Below are 19,588 nucleotides of genomic sequence, written 5' to 3'. Positions count from 1 at the left end.
TAGCTAGACGGTTATGTAATAATTGTCAAAATAAGTGTCATAAATCTCAGAAACACGTCTGGTCTCGAAAACTGTGTTAAACTGTAATTCTTGCAAATTCTAATCAAAATTTGACAGTTTTGACATGAGTGACAGATATCACGTAGTTTAAGAAAATAATTTAGCTAGGCAGTCACGTGACAACTGTCATAAATCTCAGAAACACGCCTTATATCTATACTGCAAGAAAACTTTTCTAAACCCTGATTTTTGAACTTTTGAGTACTATTTGACAGTTTTGACGTTAGTGACAGTTGTCACGTGGTTCTAGAGCACTATTTAGCTAGACGGTCACGTGACTATTGAACAAAAAACGGTCATAAATTTTGAGGATAATTTAGCTAGGCAGTCACGTGACTCACTTGGAGTAAGAAAATGACTGACAAGCACATTTTTGGAATCTTCATTGAATTTCCTATTTAGTAACCTGAAAAAACAGTACAAAATTTAAAACAGTAAGGGAGAAAAGCGGGGTCAAAGTTTGAAAAGTTAGAAACACAGTTTGAAAAGACAGTCAACGACAAAATCTCTGGTAAAACCCACTTTGAGTAAGAAAATTACTCTTTTAAGCACATTTTTGGAATCCTCATTAAATTTCCTGTTTTATAACCTGAAAAAAAACTACACAATTTAATACACTCAGAGAAAAAAGCGGTGTTAAAATTTCAAACTGTGTTTCTGGCAAGTTCAAAAGACAGACAGGGACAAAATCGTCTTAGAGTAAGATGATGATTGTTTTAAGCACATTTTTAAAATCCTCATCAAATTTTCTATCTCATAACCTAAAAAAAAAACACTATAAAATAAAACATGTGGATTTGGCAATGCGCAGTATACAAACTGTTTTACAACCAAGTATACCAAAAAAAAGGTAAACGGTAGAAAAACCACATAATAATTAATAAATATTTTAATAATATATATGTTAATATTTGTTTACACTAACAAGTCTTAGAAATCATAATACATCGATTTTTTAAACTTTAGCTGCAAATGCATTTGTGACTTTTTTTTCTTATGTTGGTATAAACTATAGAAATTTATGTACTCACCCTTATTTTCTTTCACAAGAAAATGTACTAATACAAGTTGAAAGTTACCAAAAAAATTAAAACAATGTCACCCATATACGTTTTTTTGTACTAACAACATCTTCAAGAATTCGTACCACACTGGTCATTTTTGAACCAAGCACCTGCTTCTTGTCCTTGTACAAACAACGGCCTTTTTGGCGGATAAATACAGGTGTTTTTCTGTTACTTAACTCTTTTACCTAAAGTGGTTCATTTCTTAGAAATTCCTAATGGCATAAGAAAGTCCCATTGTTCGAGAGCTTTATTTTGAAAAAATATACAAGAACTTGCACACGACCGAGTTAAACATTCGTAAGAAATTATAATTTAATGGTTAGTTCGCTTGCTGTTTACAGAGTATGGTGATCAATGGTGTTCTTTGGCCGAGTGACCAAGAAAACTACAGTTCCAGTTTCAGGACTGATTGTTACTTCAATTACACGTACAATAAATCTAACACAAACGTTCTGGCACGTAATAAATTAAGTTGTAAGCACCACGAGCAGTAAATACGAATATGGGAAATCTTAATTACTGAGAGAGCTTAAGCGCGGACCACGCCTAAGACCTTTTGACAGTTTACTGTTTACCGCAGAACCCAAAACTGTTACTTGGCAGATTTTTTAGCAGTTCTGGCAAATAAACTTTAGTAAACTGTTTATCAATCCGAAATTTTTTCGATCACTTGAAATTAGCCAAAAACGTTGCACATATTTATGATCATTTAACATGCGATAACTTGTATACGTGCGGTTACGGTATGTTTGGGTGTATGGCGCTATACGGCGGCCCATTATTTATGTTAATTTTTTCTTTAATCGGGCGAAGGCGGTAGTGGTCGAGATTATTCATATAACATTCTTGGAATTTGTATATGCGATTATTATTATTCAAATAGGTTGTCGTTTCTTCTTGTCGGTGTCATTCCAAGTAGTTAGCATTGAGCAGTTATTTGAGCTATTTAAGAAGTGATCAATGAAGCAGGTTTGCAGCTTAAATTTAACACGAACGATCAAAAATCAAACAAATCTTTAGCATAAAAAAGTAATTTATTTTGATACCGCTTCAAAATTGTGGCGCCTTATAAATATGAGTATTTTCAGTGCTAAGCAGTACGTTTTTGACAATAATTACAAAAATTCCTCAATTTATGGTTTCATACAATTCAGTGTAAAACTTTTGTTTCAGACAGGGTTGGGAAATTACCCATCTACTTTAAGTGTCGACGTCGACATTGTAATCAAAGTCTACACATACACTTGAGAAGCATATGTGTATGCAATAGGTTATGTTAAGTTGATACGTTTCGTTTTTGTGTGACAAAGTAGTATAGTTGATAGAAACTTCCCAAATAGCTCATTTCGTTTTTTAGGTTTAACTACTAGATAATACAACTGTAGAATAAAATTCCATACGAAGAAGTAGAACAACATCTACTGATTACATGTAAGAACAGAACCACAGAAGACCACTCTTTCAAACACACAAGAAGGAGAATTCATGATATAAATGTTTGTAGAGTTTGGGTGTTTTGGAGGTTAACTGATCAATTGATGACGAGAAAAACGATCGGAATATGGAAAAAGACAATAAACAAAGTCTTTGGAACTTTTGATTTTCACTTTTGAATATATAAACCGAAAGTCAATCTTTGAAGGAACATGAATTTTGTGAGGCGACCACCTTGCCTGTGAAACACAATGTGATGTGGTAAAGCTATATATTATAAATTGCAAAGTAGAGACCTTGTGAAGTTAGCATTTTGTGGTTCCAAACTTAGCAATCTTGACAATTTTACTAAACTAAGACTTAATTTGATACTTACTTACATTTCATGTAGAATTTCACCCTCTTGGTTAATTTATTGATTAAAGGAACTGTTCAATATACCATAATCTATATGATCTTTAAAGTTGACGCACTGACGCACTGTTTTCAAGGTACAACTAAACACTGAAAAAATAAGGAATACAATTATGTGGTTTTTTGGCCTCTCAAATATTAAGTTTACCTCCTGAGATAGTAGAAATTAAGTTGACATGTATTAGACCAAACAAAAGTACTTAAACGATTTCCAGTTTTCTGGAAAGCAACTCCTGAAAAAATGACTGGCCTATTTCCTTAAAACAACTAAATTGTGATAATTTTCTATTTGACATTTTGAATTAAAAGCCTTATCAATCATCGAGAACAGTTTTTTATTTCTATCAATTTTCGGTGTAACTGATAGTAAGTAAAGTTGTTTTTTTACTCATTTTATCCTTTAAAATCCAATTGATGCTTAACACGCTTTATAAACATTCTTAATTGACAAACATACCAAATAAACAGGTTGAATGTTCAGTAAATTAATTATTAATCGTTCTTAATACCATTCATAAGTTCTGAAAATTTCCGGCGTTATAAATTGAGGGAAAACCCAGTTCATTTATTTTTAATGCACTTGTTTCAGAAAGTTCCACGTTTCGACGATGAAGCGTAATAAAATACCATTGTGGACCATCAGGTACCAACACCCTCACAGATTATACACAGACATGATTCCTAGTTTGCACTTGCACTGGTATGGATCACGTTCACAGCAAAATGAACGTGATCCATATCACACCATAAAACTTTTAGGAATATCCACTTTTCTTGCTTTATTACCACTGCGGTAGAAAATTCAACGTACAATTAATCTAGTATCAAATCGAAGAATTAAAAATCCATTAACCTACTGCACCTACTATAATATCGATTACGCCACACTTATAACAAATGCATATATCGAACCAATCGAAAATAACGTTAGGCGACCACCTTGTGCGTTAACATTTCACTTGTGTAATCTAACTTCAATCGGACAGGTCCAAATACTATGAATATGTCACACCTTGCGTTTAAACATACTGCTTTTTTTACAAAACGAAACAAGTTTCCGTTTGATAACTCACACCCTAGTTGTATGCCTTTCGATCGTTCAAAGGGTTCATTATCCTGTTGTATATTACGAGTTTATACTACTCCATGAATAAGTTGCACTGTAGTGTGTGTTTGCGTTTTGATGTTTTCTTTGGTAAACTTCAAGATCAACCGTAACAATACTGTTCAGTTATAAGACCGGATTTTAATAAAATGCAAAGTCTTATCTCGACATTGAAGAGATTATTGTACAGGAACTGAAATTTGCCTGGTGTTTGAGTTAATACTTGGAAAAATTGTCAACACAGTTTTGATCTACTATTTCCTGATCTCAAATTGAGCGATTTTGAATTATTGTTATAACTTTTCAAGTTCAAACTAGAACCAATTAGTATGTTCTCAAACATTCTGTAATAATCGCTATTGCTCAACTAGCTCTCTGAACTCTAGAACCTAACCTAACCTTAACTTAAGCTTGGCCTAAAGTATGACTGTGCAAATTAGGGGTTAGAGGTTTATGTGATTTTCCAAATAGTCCTAGAAGACTCTAGCAAATTTAAAACAATTCTAGGAAAGTTTAAAACGCTTGTGGAGGCCTCTGGCACTTTTTAAAAGATTTTCTTAGTGTTAGAGATTTCACTAGTGTTAGAGACATCTGGAAGTTTAAAACAGTTACAAAAAGGTTTGAAACACTTATATAGGGCTCTGATTTTTTTTCGAAGCTTCTCAGTAACACTTAGAAATCTTTAACACACTCAGAATTGTTATAGCAACTTAAAACAATTCTAGGAAAGTTTAAAACACTTAGAGGTGGCACGTTTTAAAAAGTTTACAATATAATTTAGAGGTTTATGGAACTTTAAAAATGACCGTATACAGGCCTCTGGAAAACAGTTATGGAAAGGTTTAAGACACTTGTAGAGGATTTTGGCCCTTTTTAGAAAGTTCTCAAATAGTATTTAGAGGTCTCTGCCACTTTCAAAATGGTTCTAGGGGTCTCTGGTAGTTTTGGGAAGGTTTAAGACACTTGTAGAAGGCTCTGTCACTTTTCAGAAGGTTCTCAGTAGAGTTGAGAAGGTCTGGGATATTCAAAACGGTTCTAAAGGCTTCTGGCAATTTAAAACAATTCTAGGAAGGTTTAAAACACTTTGCTTGAACACTTTAACTTAAAGCTTATGTGCCTATGTAACTTTCTTTTATTTGACTTTGTTTTGGAAAGCATACATTTGCTTATTTAAATTTATTGATATGTTGTTATTTAACAAAATCTATAACTAGGATTTGTTTTAACCTATTTATTTTACAGGCTAATGTAGTAAGAACAAGGGTAACATTGAAACGTCATCAACAATAATTTTGAATTAAGCGACATAACATTTTGTATTCAACGAAATTAAGAACAATCTCATTAAGATAACTGCCAGAAACACAGTTTGAAAGGATAGTCAAAGACAAAATAACATGTAAAACTCACTTGGAGTAAGAAAATGACTGTTTTTTACATTTTTGAAATCCTCATTAAATTCTCTATTAAATAACCGGAAAAAACACTAAAAAATTTGGTAGAGTCAGGCAGAAAAACGGTGTCAAAATTTGAACTGCCAAAAATACAGTTTGAAAGGACAGTCAAGGAAAATTGTTAGTAAAACCCACTTGGAGTGAGAAATATACTCTTTTAGGCACATTGTTGGAATCCTCATTAAATTTCCTATTCAATATCCGGAAAAAACACTACACAATTTGGTACAGTCAGGGAGAAAAGCGGTGTCAAAATTTGAACTGCCAGAAACACTGTCTGTCACTGCTTAGTCAGGCACCAAATTGCCGGTAAAACCCACTTTGAGTAAGAAAATTACTGCTTTAAACACATCAGTAAACCACTATTCCGCATAACTATTAATGTTATATAATTTTTAATTATTTTACAAATTGATCATCAATATATTTTTTATATTAACTACAGCAAAGGTAGGTCCAGTACCACACATACTGATGGGTTTCACACAAGACTTGTTCCCATAAAATTATTTAGTCACGGTAACTAATATCAATATGCCACTATGCAGTTAAAGGTAATCATTGTTATTGCATATTAACATTTAGCAAAACGTAGGATGGGCTAAAATGCCATTAAAAAGATTATATTCATTGCCTAACAATAAGCTAAGAAACAAAGAAATAATATTTTTGGTCATCTGAAATACCAAACCTACGGTTGTGATTTACAACCTGTTGTTCAAAAAAGACCTGATGAAATGAAGAAGACTACAACACCGACTCTGTTTTCAAGCATCTGCTTTTTATTTATTTTACGTTATTATACTATACACTTACCGAAAAATTACCAGTTTACAAACCGTCTTTGCAACATATGTCCACCAAACAGTCACGTCTTGACCCCCAATAAAACACCGGAACTTTCCCACCGAAGAAAATATTTTATAAACTAGACAATGGTTGTTACCCCTCCAGATGTGGCTCCAGCTTGGGAATAAGGCATAATTTGACCAAAAAATTCGCATCTGCTTTTAAAGGTAGATCAACATCACGGAACTATTTAGGTCTATTGTGTCACCCCTTTCTGTAAACTTGATAGCTGCAATTTCAGCAAAACATTTACAACAATTTACTAAAAGCTATATACGTTATTATAGAGCAGTGTAACTGCCAATTTACTTTAGTCTATTAGCATAAATTGCAAAGGGACGTAAAGTATTGCCCCACAACAAGCAACAGTTCTCACCAAAAGCACCCTTTAAGTACGCATTTGCAACCTGTCTCGCAGATTTATGCCAGCAAACAAACATAACTGAACAAGTGTTTGCAACGATTTTTTTGCCCTTATAAAGGGCCATTTAAGGTGGGCTAGAAACCAGTATGACCATTAGAATAATCATTACAGACCTGTCCGAAAAACTTGTCCTAAGGTGTCCGGTTGAGAAAAAAACGACACTTCTTTGTGTATTCAATCTGGTCACCTTTCAATCTGGTTTGACCATGTTTATTACAAAGCCGGTTTTTTAAATTTGATAAAAATTTAAGTCATTCAGTCAGCCCTTTATTTAATCTACATTATGATATAATTTTAAAACCACTTCTTTAAATGCAAAGTAAGGCGTAAAGACTTCAAGTTGAGGGCTTTAAATGGTCAAAATCTCGTTTGTACAGCTAGAATAATCGTGCAATAAATTATAATTCATTAGACTTTATTAGCATTAACATATCTTACTCCATGTCGAACTATGATATATTGTTTTGCAAGGAACATAATAGAAATTTCGATCACGATCGCTCCCTGTTTAGGATTTATTAACGGCTACTCGTCCATTAACACTTTAGATTTATTTCTCTAATTGAAATCCTACTTAGGATATAAATATTGCATTTATCCCTCAGGTACGGTTATAATTTCTATATTATCTAATTTTTGTTGTATGTCTGCTTCCGTGTTTTGATACAATAAAATTGTTTGATGTTGTATTTTATTTAGATTTTTAAGTGAAACGTTTTCAGTTACTTTACGTATCTAAGTCACTCCAACGACTACTGGGTAGTCTTTATCCACATGTGGGGAAGGCTTGGATGAGGACGGCCCAAGATAGATCGACATGGAAATCATTGGAGGAGTGGACAAAATACAGGTTAAAGAAGAAAAAGAAGACTATCCTACTGTCAAAAATGCCATCTAAAATAATGTTGATGTTCTTCCACATATCATAGCAAAAGAAAACAAGTCAACTTTGGATAGTTTTTAGAACGCCTTGATAAAAGTCCTGTAAAAGTGTATGAAAAGATGTTCATTTATTTTGACTTACCGCAGAACGATCTGATAAAAATTCTTTGATGAGGACAATCAAAATATATGGATTTCAATTAAGTTTGTACAGCTTGTAAAGCAGACCCAAATGCCATACACTGTCAAATGTTTTTTTTAATATCTAGAAATATGCGGCACTAGTATAACCTGAGAGTTTGGCTTGTGGGATAATACTGTCACTGGAAGAGTGGTTGAGTTTCTTTGTTTAAAGCCACATTGAAAGTTTGGAATGTATTTCTCAACTTGGTCTTGGATTCTGGTCTTGATGATGACTTCAAATAGCTTTCCCATAACTGGGAGCAAAGTTTATATCAAATTTTTGAAAACACTCTTTACTCCAGAAACAAGTTATAAATATCCACAAGTTTTAGGTGGACGGTTTCGCCATGATCTCTCACTATCTTCTTTGTAATACTGTCATATCCAGGAGATGAAGATTTACCTTTGTGTATGATTTGAAGATACGAATCAAGCGATATTCTAGGACAGAAGTCTTTGCGCTATAATCTAAATCATTTCTGGATAAGAACTTTTTGACCAATTATTGACCTCCTCATAGGTGGTCAACCTCCTAAAGGGGTCTGCAAATACATGGCATGCTACTTCATCATTTGATGTACCGTCTCCGTCCACTTGGACTTGGATTTGTAAATGGTGATGTTCTTAACTAACTGCCAATATTTCTTGCCTCTAGATTCTTCAATATCTCTCCATGAGGATATCCATCATTTGTGTTCGCAATACATCTTTCTTCTTGTTTTAATTAATTTGATGATATAAAGAAGGAGTTCAGCAACAGAGTGCCGAATCAAAGTTGTAGGGATTTCTTGATGATGGCGTCAGGTAGAGTTTGATTGAAACTTTCTATGTATGATTCAGTGATGGACAATACATTTTTCATTTGTCTTTTGAAATGTTGCAGTTGTCTAATTTTCCTAGGGCACATTTTCTCTGTTTTCTTTGTTTTTTGACTATAAATGGCAAAAATGTTTTTTCTGTCCTATCATGCGAGGAATTTTTTAACTTGCCTAATGACTTAGGCTTCCTTATCATTGCAGGAATAATTCTCAATCCTCCTGGCTCGTTATTTCTCACAACCTAGAATTTGGACCTTCTCAAGAACCTCAATGTTTACATAGCCAAAGTGAACTACCGGATTGTTATAAATGTGATCAATCAATTGTTGTTTATATTTTTAGATTTATACGAACTTAAAAATTGGCGTCAAATTACTACTAACTACCTTAGAAACCGTAGCAATCTTAGGAACCATTCTAAAAATATCAGAAAAGCTCTCCTTTAAAACCAAATATTCTATAGCCTTCAACACCTTAGGTTAAGTTGCATAAAGTTTAACTTCCTTTTTTTTGGAGATATTTGTGAGTATTGGTATTGGTACTTCTAAGGTAATCTTAGGAAGTACGGAACAAAGGGCTTCATTAGGAATAGTATTTTCAGTCACACATTTAAATACAATAATTGCAACCGATACTTGAAAATATTTCATTAAAATTGTGAAATTTAGATTTAGTCTACCTTCTTCCATCGAAGAAACCTAACTTTTGCGTGTATCATTATCCTCATATCACCTTCTCTTATCGAAATAGGAAAAAGTATAACAGTAAAATATTGAGCTTCTATAAGCTGTTAAAAATCTTAGATGCATGTTATTCATTTGTATCAGTAGATCATATTCCTGATCTGTATGATACAATATGTCGGGAAAAAAGTATAAAAAAACAAATTTCCATATACAGGGCCATCTAATGCATCATCAACAGTGTATGCGTCCAACAATCATCGGTCCGATAAGCACGCATTCCGTGTTGCACCGGTGGAATTCGGAGCAGTTCGATGGCACGCGTTGCCCTGACAGATGGTCATTTTCAATGCTATTTGTACCACGCACTTGATTATTTCATCCACTTAGTTATGTTCAAGCAAACAACATAGTTTGCGTCTTTTTACGCTTCGAGTTTACCACTAAGATTTTAGTGAATTGCAAATCAAATTGCTATTATTTGACTGTAATGATTGCTTGTGATTTGCTATAATCAAAATTGATGTTTTTACACTTCAATTTGCAAGTAGATTCATCGAAAATCGACTAAATATTCATTAGTAACTATAAATAACAATGACCCCTAGTAAATAGTGTTTGTAAATTAGAACTGATCCTTAAACTGAGTCATAAGTCCCATTGTTTGAAAAACAAATAAAATTTAAACGGTGACAGTCGGTGTGATTGAGACCTTTTTATGAAAATCAAGTGTAGAAAATGAAATTGCTTTTCAATTAGATACAGTACTTTGAATAATATTGCTATAACTATCACATTATATGGTAAGAGTTACTATAGAAAGGTCACGATTACTTATGGGGTTATTCTATCTACTATTCTTAAAAAAGGTGTATTGTAATGATTCGATATTTAAAAAAAAAACTAATTTCTCAAAGATTTACAAGAAAAATGTTGACAGTAAAAGTAGGTAGTAGGTAAAACGGATGTTTTGTTAATTTTGGTCGTATCTTCTGGCAAAATCGATTCTAATTTTATGCAAATATTTTCTAACTTTAAATTTCACTAATTTAAATACCAATCTAGTCCATTTCATGAGGTTAAACGACCAATTTATGTATTAAAATAATCAATTTCATTACAGCAGAAAAACAATAAATTTTATCATTTCGACTGTTAAATTTGTGCATTAAAACAGTCAATTTCACCATTATTCTGTAATTTAATAATTTTCGGTGATGACATGCAAAAGAAAACCCATATATGAATTTAAAAAAAACGTTTAGAACTTGAAAGTTTAGTCATCTTTTCACATCCGCACAAAGAAAAAAACTTGTTTGTACGTGCAATAAAATGTTTATTAGACTCAATTATTTTGCAATTTAGTATGGCAGACTACTATTTACAAAACTTTATTCAGGTAAATCTCATTTTTAAGATACCGACAAAAGATCGGTATCAGTAAAGGTTTCAAGTTGAAACATGCTGACCGTTTAGAATATACCTCTTAGGCTAAAAACTTGAACCAAGATATTACTCTATTAGTCACATAAGCAATTTGCATTATTGCTCAGCAAGTTGTTTTGTTGATAGACGGAATGCAAACACATTAGCACAGTATCTTTGACGATAAATAATCTACGCCAGGGTCAAGTTCATTGTTTAGTAGTTCCAATTTAGATAACTAAATTGTACTAAAGAGAGAATTAATTTGAAAATGGTTGGTCAGAAAAAAGTTTACATTATTTAGCAGAATAGACAATGCGCCAAAGAAAATTAATAAATAATTATGTTTGATTAAACGCAAAGGCTTTTTCTTTTATTTGTATGCTGATCATCACCTGCTGCATTTTTTTTATTAAAAGTTGGAACATCCTGTATACTTTTAAGATCGCCTTAATTTGCTTATTAATACCCTTTTGAATTTCGTCAAGCAGAACAGCCACTGAGTAATGCACGTGCCGCAGTACTTCCTTAAGGAGTGGTGAAAATAAGGTGTGCATCATCATATACCGGATGCCTGTTCCGCTTTAGAGCGCACTGAATGGTATTCCCTAACATGCCCATGTCGTCCAAATTAAAGTAATCGTCACAATTCAAATTACATTTTCAAACCACCATATATCCGATTGTTTTAGCGCACCTAACGAGTTTAAAAACTCAAACCCATTTTTTCGTTGGGTATCAAAAAAAAAGTATGTAAAAGGGTGCCCTGTGTGGTATATTATATTCTTATGTGGAGCACCTGGTCTGAAACCAGGTCGGCGACTGATGGCGCACCTGGGCAAAGTATACCCTTTGCTTTGATTTAATAAGTAGTTTTTTTAATGGCCGATTGGATTGGTGTTACACTTTATCGGAAGCTTGTTTCAGTCACACCAAATGGATCACTCGATGATGTCAGGTTTTAATACGAATTTGGTGGTTTATTGTATTTGCTTCGGTTTGGAAGTTGGTGAAGAGTTTGTAGAATGTGTCAAAAAGTAAGGAATTGATTTTATTCTATCAAATGTGCTTAGTCTTCTCCATAAACAAAATTTCTCTAAAAGTGGAAATATAAACGCTTTAGCACATTCAACAACTCTTTTTACAAAAGTTAAGTTAATAAACCAGGTTGTTTAATAATTGACTTAAATAATATATGCTACGTTAGTATTGGTAATCCTAAAAAAATTGTTGACATACTGTTTCCTTAGATTAAAATAAACAAGATTGAAGAGTCGACAGTGCTGGTTATGTCCTGTTTAGGAATCATGTTGGTAATTCTTTTGGCTGATTACTATAGTTTCAATTATTATTAATATGGATGCCAGTGCAAAATGGTATTTTAGCAACCAATAATGGTTCAGTCCTTGTTCAAAACAAGCGCAGACGAATAAAATGGACATTTTATAGACAGACAGAACAGGAAAAAAATAGAAATATGAAATATTTATGTAATTTTGGAACATTTGACCAGAACTGAGACCTGGAGAGAGTTTTGCTAGGACCAACCGTGAGTGGACATATTCTGCCCTCCACCGCCACCGCAGGATTATTCTGGCTCACACATAAGTTAAAGTTCATCCAGAATACTCGACTCCCTGAGGAACCGAATAACTGCTCTGGATGAGAGGTTGTCCAGGTCTCCTGGGCGTACATACACGCCCGTTCAAATATGGAAGACCTGGAGTTCCATCTCCCATACACCAGCGGCATTCGGCGTCTTCCGCCAGGCCTATCCGGTGCATGTGAGCCCTTAGCTCACAGTGACCGGTGTACAGCACCGTCACTGACCTCAGGTGTACTCTGCTCAGTTGCAGGAGATTGTTGGTCCTGTTCTTAGAGGGCCCCCTAATAAACTCCTTGGAGTGAGCCAACCCTGTAGTTCTCAGCCATAGTGTCTGATAACACAACTCCGTGATGATTCTCTCCGTCAAGGAGAGAGTTACTAGATGACCTCTTGATAATGTCCAGTAATAGTTCAGAACAAACACGGACGAATAAAGTGTCCAACGGCACCACATACTTGAGAAATAGTTTATATTGTTTAAAGGGAAAACCAACATATACAGATGTGATCAAAGAAAAACCGACCATAAGAAAACCGTGTAAGAGACAAAGACAGAAGACCTAATAAAAAGTCTGGTAGACGAAAATTTTGCTAGAATGTTGTTAAACGTCTCTCTGAATTCGTCGAATGGATAACTTGCAAAAATATGTAACTGATTCAGTGGAGCTGCTGATGATGATTTTAGCAACCAGAAGTTTTCGCAGGCACTTTTTTAGGTTTTTTGTCTTTGCTTCGTGCATGCAATTTTCCATGTTTCTCTGTCAGTTACACGCTTTTCCTATAGTCGTTTTTTTTCATACCACACCTGTATAGCAAATCTTTGAGCTTTTAAAATATCAACCATTTTGCAGTTTGGCTCACCGTGTCTAGTGGTGTAAAATAATAAAATGAGGTAACAATGAAATGGACATGTGACAAGTAACTCTTTAAGTTCTCTATAACTAAAATGTCTTGAAAATATTATAGCATCGCAATTTGGTTACACTTAAACCAATATTGACTATGCAGCAATAAATATCCCTAAAATATGTTATTTTTCGGCAGTGAGTAAATAAATAATACTTAGCAGTGCATCTGATTATATGGCACCAGGGACGAACAAATTTAAAGGGAACCAACTTAAAGACGCAGTTTAGAGGACATGTGGCTAATCCTAACCTTAGAGCTCCTAACTGCGCATTACCTATATCAAATAAGGCCTGTTTTCGCCATCAGACAGATGAATTTAATCGGCAAAGCGTTTTGAAAGTCAGCGGCGTAACATTCGTATAATCGCAATATTTTAAATGTTTAGATCGAGTTCCTTTAGTAGTTTTTGTATATTTAAATTGAAAATATGTTATTTTTGAGTCTATAGTACTTACATATTTATATTTAATAATGTTTAATCCTTAATCATTTGGTTAACTTAACTATTGTCTAATTCTGGAAAGTTGACTATCACGTGACCAAAGAAACTGATGAACTAGACAGTCCCTTTCCGTAACTGATGTCAAATGTCAGTTGTCATGTCAAAGAGTACTATAACTACTTTAGTGCTATCGATCAGTCAAATCAAGTTTCCAGAATTGCTCTGTAAATCCATATTTGATTTTTTTTGTTTGTTAACTGAAATTAGTACGCCACTGGATTCAGTCCATATATCTCAGCGTCGGCACGCGTTTCATACGCGACAGCTGCACCTTATTGGAAAAGACCGTTACGCGTTCCGGAACCAGAAATAACCACCCCAAAAGAGGGGGTAGGTGCCCCCGCCACCCCTCGCGCACCTGGCCCGAGCCATCGTTCACGTTGACATGTGCAGATATGTGCACAGGGGTTGATTTTCCATCTTATTGTGTTACATGCACCTTTTTGGCTCGGAACATCTGTATGGGCAGGTAAATCCACTATTTTGATACCACTATAATCAGAAATGCAAAATAATTTTATTGTTTGGTCACCATATACACACATGTATACGCAAATTACGAGCAACACTTAGAAAACTGAAGAAGTTGTTGTGGAAAGACAGACCCAACCTAATCTAACCTAACTTATCGAAGGCTATTTTGAAGTCCACAAACACAAGAGAAATAGCAAATTACCAGTGTGGAAACTGAAAATTCTTGTAGAGAATTCATTTTTCTGATATTTTATATTTTACCTCTTTGATGGTTTTTTACGTACCATCAGTTGTTCAATCAAATTATACTATCATTCTTTGTCAACTTGATGACACATATATCTTCCATAAACGACCATTTAAAGTAAAATTGCCTTCTTTTATTTCTGCATAAAACCTTACAACTCTCCTTATCTTTTCTTGGCATATTTATACACCAAAAAGATACGGCCAGTTGCAGTTGAAATTATAATTTTATCTTTGCCGTTTTTTGGCAAATATCTCTTTTAGACAAGTAAGTATCACAAAATTCCCATACACGATACTTGGACATAATCCTGGCTGGACCTCTCTTACACTGAACACAGGTTGGGTTAGGTTAGGTGGATTTTTATTGCAGTATTAAAACTATGTACAGGGTGATTGATTGAATTTTGACCACCCCCTTAACTTCCATAATTTTGATTTTAGCAAAAAACGTTAAATACAAAACTAGTAGATATTTAGGTCTACTTTATTCTTAGCTAAACAGTTATTATACAGGGTGTCCCAAATCTGAGTAACGAACCAAACTTATGTTTTTTTAAATACAATGACTAACTTTTTATCCGATATTTGAATTCTACGTCAAATTCTAGGCCTAATTGATGTAAAATGTCTCTATAAAAATTCAACTTTTTCCGCAGCAGCATCTGTTATACTTATTGTATATTAACAATATTGCCTCGACTATGTGATTAAGGGTTAATTTGGTTACTCAAATTTGGGACACCTTGTATAAAAATTGTTTATCTAAGAGTAAAGTAGACTTAAATATCTACAATTAAGTTGTTTACAACTAGTTTTTTAACTAAAATCAAAAAAAGAAGTTAAGGGGGTGGTCAAAATTCAATCAATCAAAGACGCTGCTGCAGAAACAGTTCAATATCTATACAAACATTTTACATCAATTAGGCCTAGAATTTGACGTAGAATTCAAATATCGGATAAAAAGTTGGTCATTGTATTTAAAAAAACATAAGTTTGGTTTGTTACTCAAATTTGGGACACCCTGTATAATAACTGTTTATCTAAGAATAAAGTAGACCTAAATATCTACTAGTTTTGTATTTAACGTTTTTTGCTAAAATCAAAATTATTGACGTTAAGGGGGTGGTCAAAATTCAATCAATCACCCTGTACACAATATCAACCTACTTTATTAACTGACAATATCCTTAAGTCATTTTGTTTCACTTCAGTTTCCTCTGCGAAAGTAGTTAAAACTACTAAAAAACCAAAACTGAAACAAGAACTTCATCGCATCTATTTCAAACTGACCTTACTGCAAAAAAAAAATCCAAATAAACCTAATTAAATATGGATTAAGAAAAGAACAGTGATTAGACTGTAAAATTTGCAAAAATTCATTTCCCTGTTATCTTGTATCAAATTTAAATAATTTATACATCGGGCCCTTTTAGAACGCCGACTCTGTATACCATCAAGGTGTTTTGCTTGATAGGTCACGGAATCCCCTTATAAAATAATTTAACCAGATGTTCCGTGAAGAAATGGGAACATCTGGGTCTGTTTGGGCTAAAGTAGTTAAAGGTGACGACTTTCATGTTTAGTCGCTAATTGTTCCTGTGTGCTCGTCATATTTACCCAGTTTTATGAGTACCAATTATGTGGCGCTAAAGCCGGGAATATTGACTTAAAAAATATTTGCTGAAAAACACTTTCGGTGTCATTAGATTTACAAAACAAACCGGCTTGATAGAAAGCTACATATGCGTGTAGATCACATACCCCAGGTGTGAACAAAGATTTATTTAAAATCAACCGCAATGTCTCAATTGCGCTGACACGTAAGTTTCTATCTTAAGCGATCATTAAACTCCCCGCAAGCGAGACAAAGCTCCAACCGGGTTACGCAACTCTTATTTGCGAAATCTGGTGCAGGCCAAGCACGATACCTGAAGCAAAAAAAGTCAGACATCAACATCCACCAGCATAAGCCACCAGATTTAACAATACTGTTTTTCAGGCGAGTTTCAGAACACCTGCCTGCCCCTACTCCGTTACGATTGGCTGCTGAAGGGTACCCGAGCTGCTATTGGTCGGGCGGCACGTGGACTTTTTGGCAGTGGGGACGTGGTTAATAATACGGGTTCTTCATCTTCAGAATTCAGAGTTAGTCGAGTCGTTGTTCAGTGCATAGCCTGAACTGAGAAAACGGTCGCAAGTTATTTACGTCTTTACGTGGTTTACTCTAAGTGTTTGTGTTTATTTAGTGCTAAGGACAAAATGCCTATATCTATAATGGCTACCACTAGTAAAAACTATTCTCACTGCCCTTTAAAAAAGCGGCCAATAATAATCCAGCGCGATGAATTATCGGAAGAACCGGAAAACTTGTCAACAAAACCAGAAGACTTAAGCAGAACTGGAAGGATGGCTTCGTTGTCTCCTCCATCATCTCCACAGTCATCACCGGACTCTCCATTATCACCAGTGTCGTCAGTTTCAATCGGATCATCACCATCACCTCCAATGCCAACCGCACCATCTCCAACAAGTTTCTATCAGAGAGAATCTTTAGTGAAAGTGGAACCTCGTCTACCAGTTTACCCAGCACCAATAAGTCCAGAATATTCACCGCAAACCTGGCATCGAAGTGTGGCACCAATTTACCATCCAGCATATTACCCAGTTGGAAGTGTCGGTTACCACTACCCTCACGAAAGTTTATACCTGCCACCTTCTCCCTACAGTGACAGTTCCAGATCACCACCTCATCACATGCAGCAACCCCTTCAACCTTTGGCCCTCAGACCAACAGTTTACTCAACCACAATCGATCAAAGCCCATTAAGCCCCAACAGTTCCTCCACCAATTCTCCACCTCCAAGAAATACAATGGTCACACCTGAAGATTTGTCGGAAAAAACCAAACAAGGTGGAATTAGGCATCAGTGTCCAGATTGTGGTAAAAGTTATTCGACATTCTCAGGTTTGTCAAAACACAGGCAATTCCATTGCGCTGCCGGTGATGGGCCTAAGAAATCCTTTAGCTGTAAATATTGTGAAAAAGTGTATGTGTCTCTGGGTGCTTTGAAGATGCACATCAGAACCCACACGTTGCCATGCAAGTGCACTATTTGCGGAAAAGCTTTTTCCCGACCATGGTTGTTACAAGGGCACATCCGTACTCACACCGGAGAAAAACCTTTCTCTTGCACCTATTGCAACAGAGCGTTCGCTGACAGGTCAAATCTAAGAGCCCACCTTCAGACCCATTCAGATGTCAAAAAGTACTCTTGCAGCAGCTGTAGCAAAACCTTCTCAAGAATGTCTTTGCTGACCAAACATACAGAAGGCGGCTGTTCTGGTTCCAGTCCAACCATGATGCATCCCATGGTAAAACCGTATTAAAATTAAAAATTCAAAATCAAATATTCCATTCCTTCACAAAGGTTCCTGCTATTTTTAAACAAGTCAGTATTTGGTATTTTCGTAAAAACTGTGAGTACTTAGTGCTCGGAGTTAAATCTCATTGAGTGCCTTTTGACAAGACTGAATACATTTTTGTACAAATTTATCAAGCACAAAATTTAAAATGTTGCCTTATACGACATAAAAACGCTATTTTGTAAATATATATTAGGAAAGTAAATTTAATATATTTTATATTTTTTTGTATATATTTATAATGTTAGTCGTAAGTGTTTTTGATCTGCAGTTTGCACCTTGTGGTGGTGCAACTGTCAAAGTTGTTTCTTCTAGTCAGACGAAGTTGTAGACGACATCGTTAAATACTACTTTTATCTATGCCATTGTAGAGTGCCTTAGTCTTTTTTAAGCCTTATACAGATTTTATATCTATTATTTAATAAAACAAAGTGTTACTATTTTTAAATGTGTTGTTTTATTCCTTTTTTCTTGAATAAGGTAAAGAATTTGGACAACTGAATACACGAGTCAACAATGAGTAAGTAAATTGGAGATAAGTAAAACTTCTATAACATCACCTTGCAAAGTGTTATAATAAATAAGAAACTATAGACAAACATCTATTAAAGTCAAAATTTGCTTCATTTATGTTTATATTTTAGAAAATCTACCCGATTAAATTATTATCATGTCAGGTTTGATTATTTCAGCGTTAACCTAATTAAATTAATAAATATTTTCTTACCAAACAACATAAAAACATTTAAAAAAATATATTACCTATTTACGGTATAGTAGAAGTTCAGTGTTTACAATCCGATTGGTAAAATTTTGTATCTGAAACGGAAGTTTTACTAATTTAATAACAATATCAATGGTTCTGATAAATTTAAATCTTTTTTGCTGTTATTTCAAGGCTTTTCAGTAAAAACTGCAGGGTATTGTGAGTTTAATATTGTCAAGTAAGTTAAAAAGTAAGTTGAAAAAAATTAGTTTATCATAAAAACAATGTTTATCCTTACATTTGTAATAAAAAAAATGAGGCGTACACAATTATTACTGTTCCTTGTATATTTTTTCACTTTTTCTATTTTGAAACTTATTCACTTGTGAACACTTAGTTTTAAGAAATAAAAGTAAACAATCTCAATAAGAAAAACTCAAAAATATGTAAATTTCTGATTTGAAATGAAAACTGAAAGTTACAGATTTATTGTTATCAAAGATGTATGTATGGAACAAACTATAATAGAATAGAAGGTGGAGATTACTTTTACCAGTTTGTGAGTTTCATAGGACTAAAGTTTGCATTTAAGCAACTTTTAATAAAATTTAATAATGTTTTATTGTATAACTGATTGACAACTTATCAAAGCAAACTATTGCATGTAATTATTAATATTTACACTCACAGTCAATCAGAATACCTTGGGCAACTCGTAATGCATTTATGCAATGTGATAATTATTGTTGTATGCAGCGAGAAAATTGTTTATTTAAATAACTACTCTGTTTTTCACTTTTAAGCATTCACAGACTCTTCTCCAAGTTACTGAATAAATCAAATGACGATAATCAAGTACGTGTCCCCATCTGGTGGACTATAGCAGAATCACCTTCTTAAAATACGGTTACTCGATTTCAA

The 19,588-nt window shown here is 34.1% G+C and overlaps 1 protein-coding gene across 1 annotated transcript; it reads left to right on the top strand.

Moving 5' to 3' along the window:
* Window positions 1–16,672: 16,672 nt before the first annotated feature.
* On the top strand, window positions 16,673–18,409 carry esg (escargot). Its single transcript, XM_081978326.1, has one exon. The coding sequence runs from the start codon at window positions 16,798–16,800 to the stop codon at window positions 17,923–17,925; it is 1,128 nt and encodes a 375-aa protein (XP_081834452.1). The 5' UTR covers window positions 16,673–16,797; the 3' UTR covers window positions 17,926–18,409.
* The last annotated feature ends 1,179 nt before the right edge of the window (window positions 18,410–19,588 follow it).

Source organism: Ips typographus, linkage group LG4 (genome assembly GCF_016097725.1).
Source record: "Ips typographus isolate SLU linkage group LG4, UJ_Ityp_2.0, whole genome shotgun sequence".
NCBI lineage: Eukaryota > Metazoa > Arthropoda > Insecta > Coleoptera > Curculionidae > Ips > Ips typographus.
Note: the sequence above shows the minus strand (reverse complement) of the source record. Positions and strands in the feature narration are given on the sequence as shown.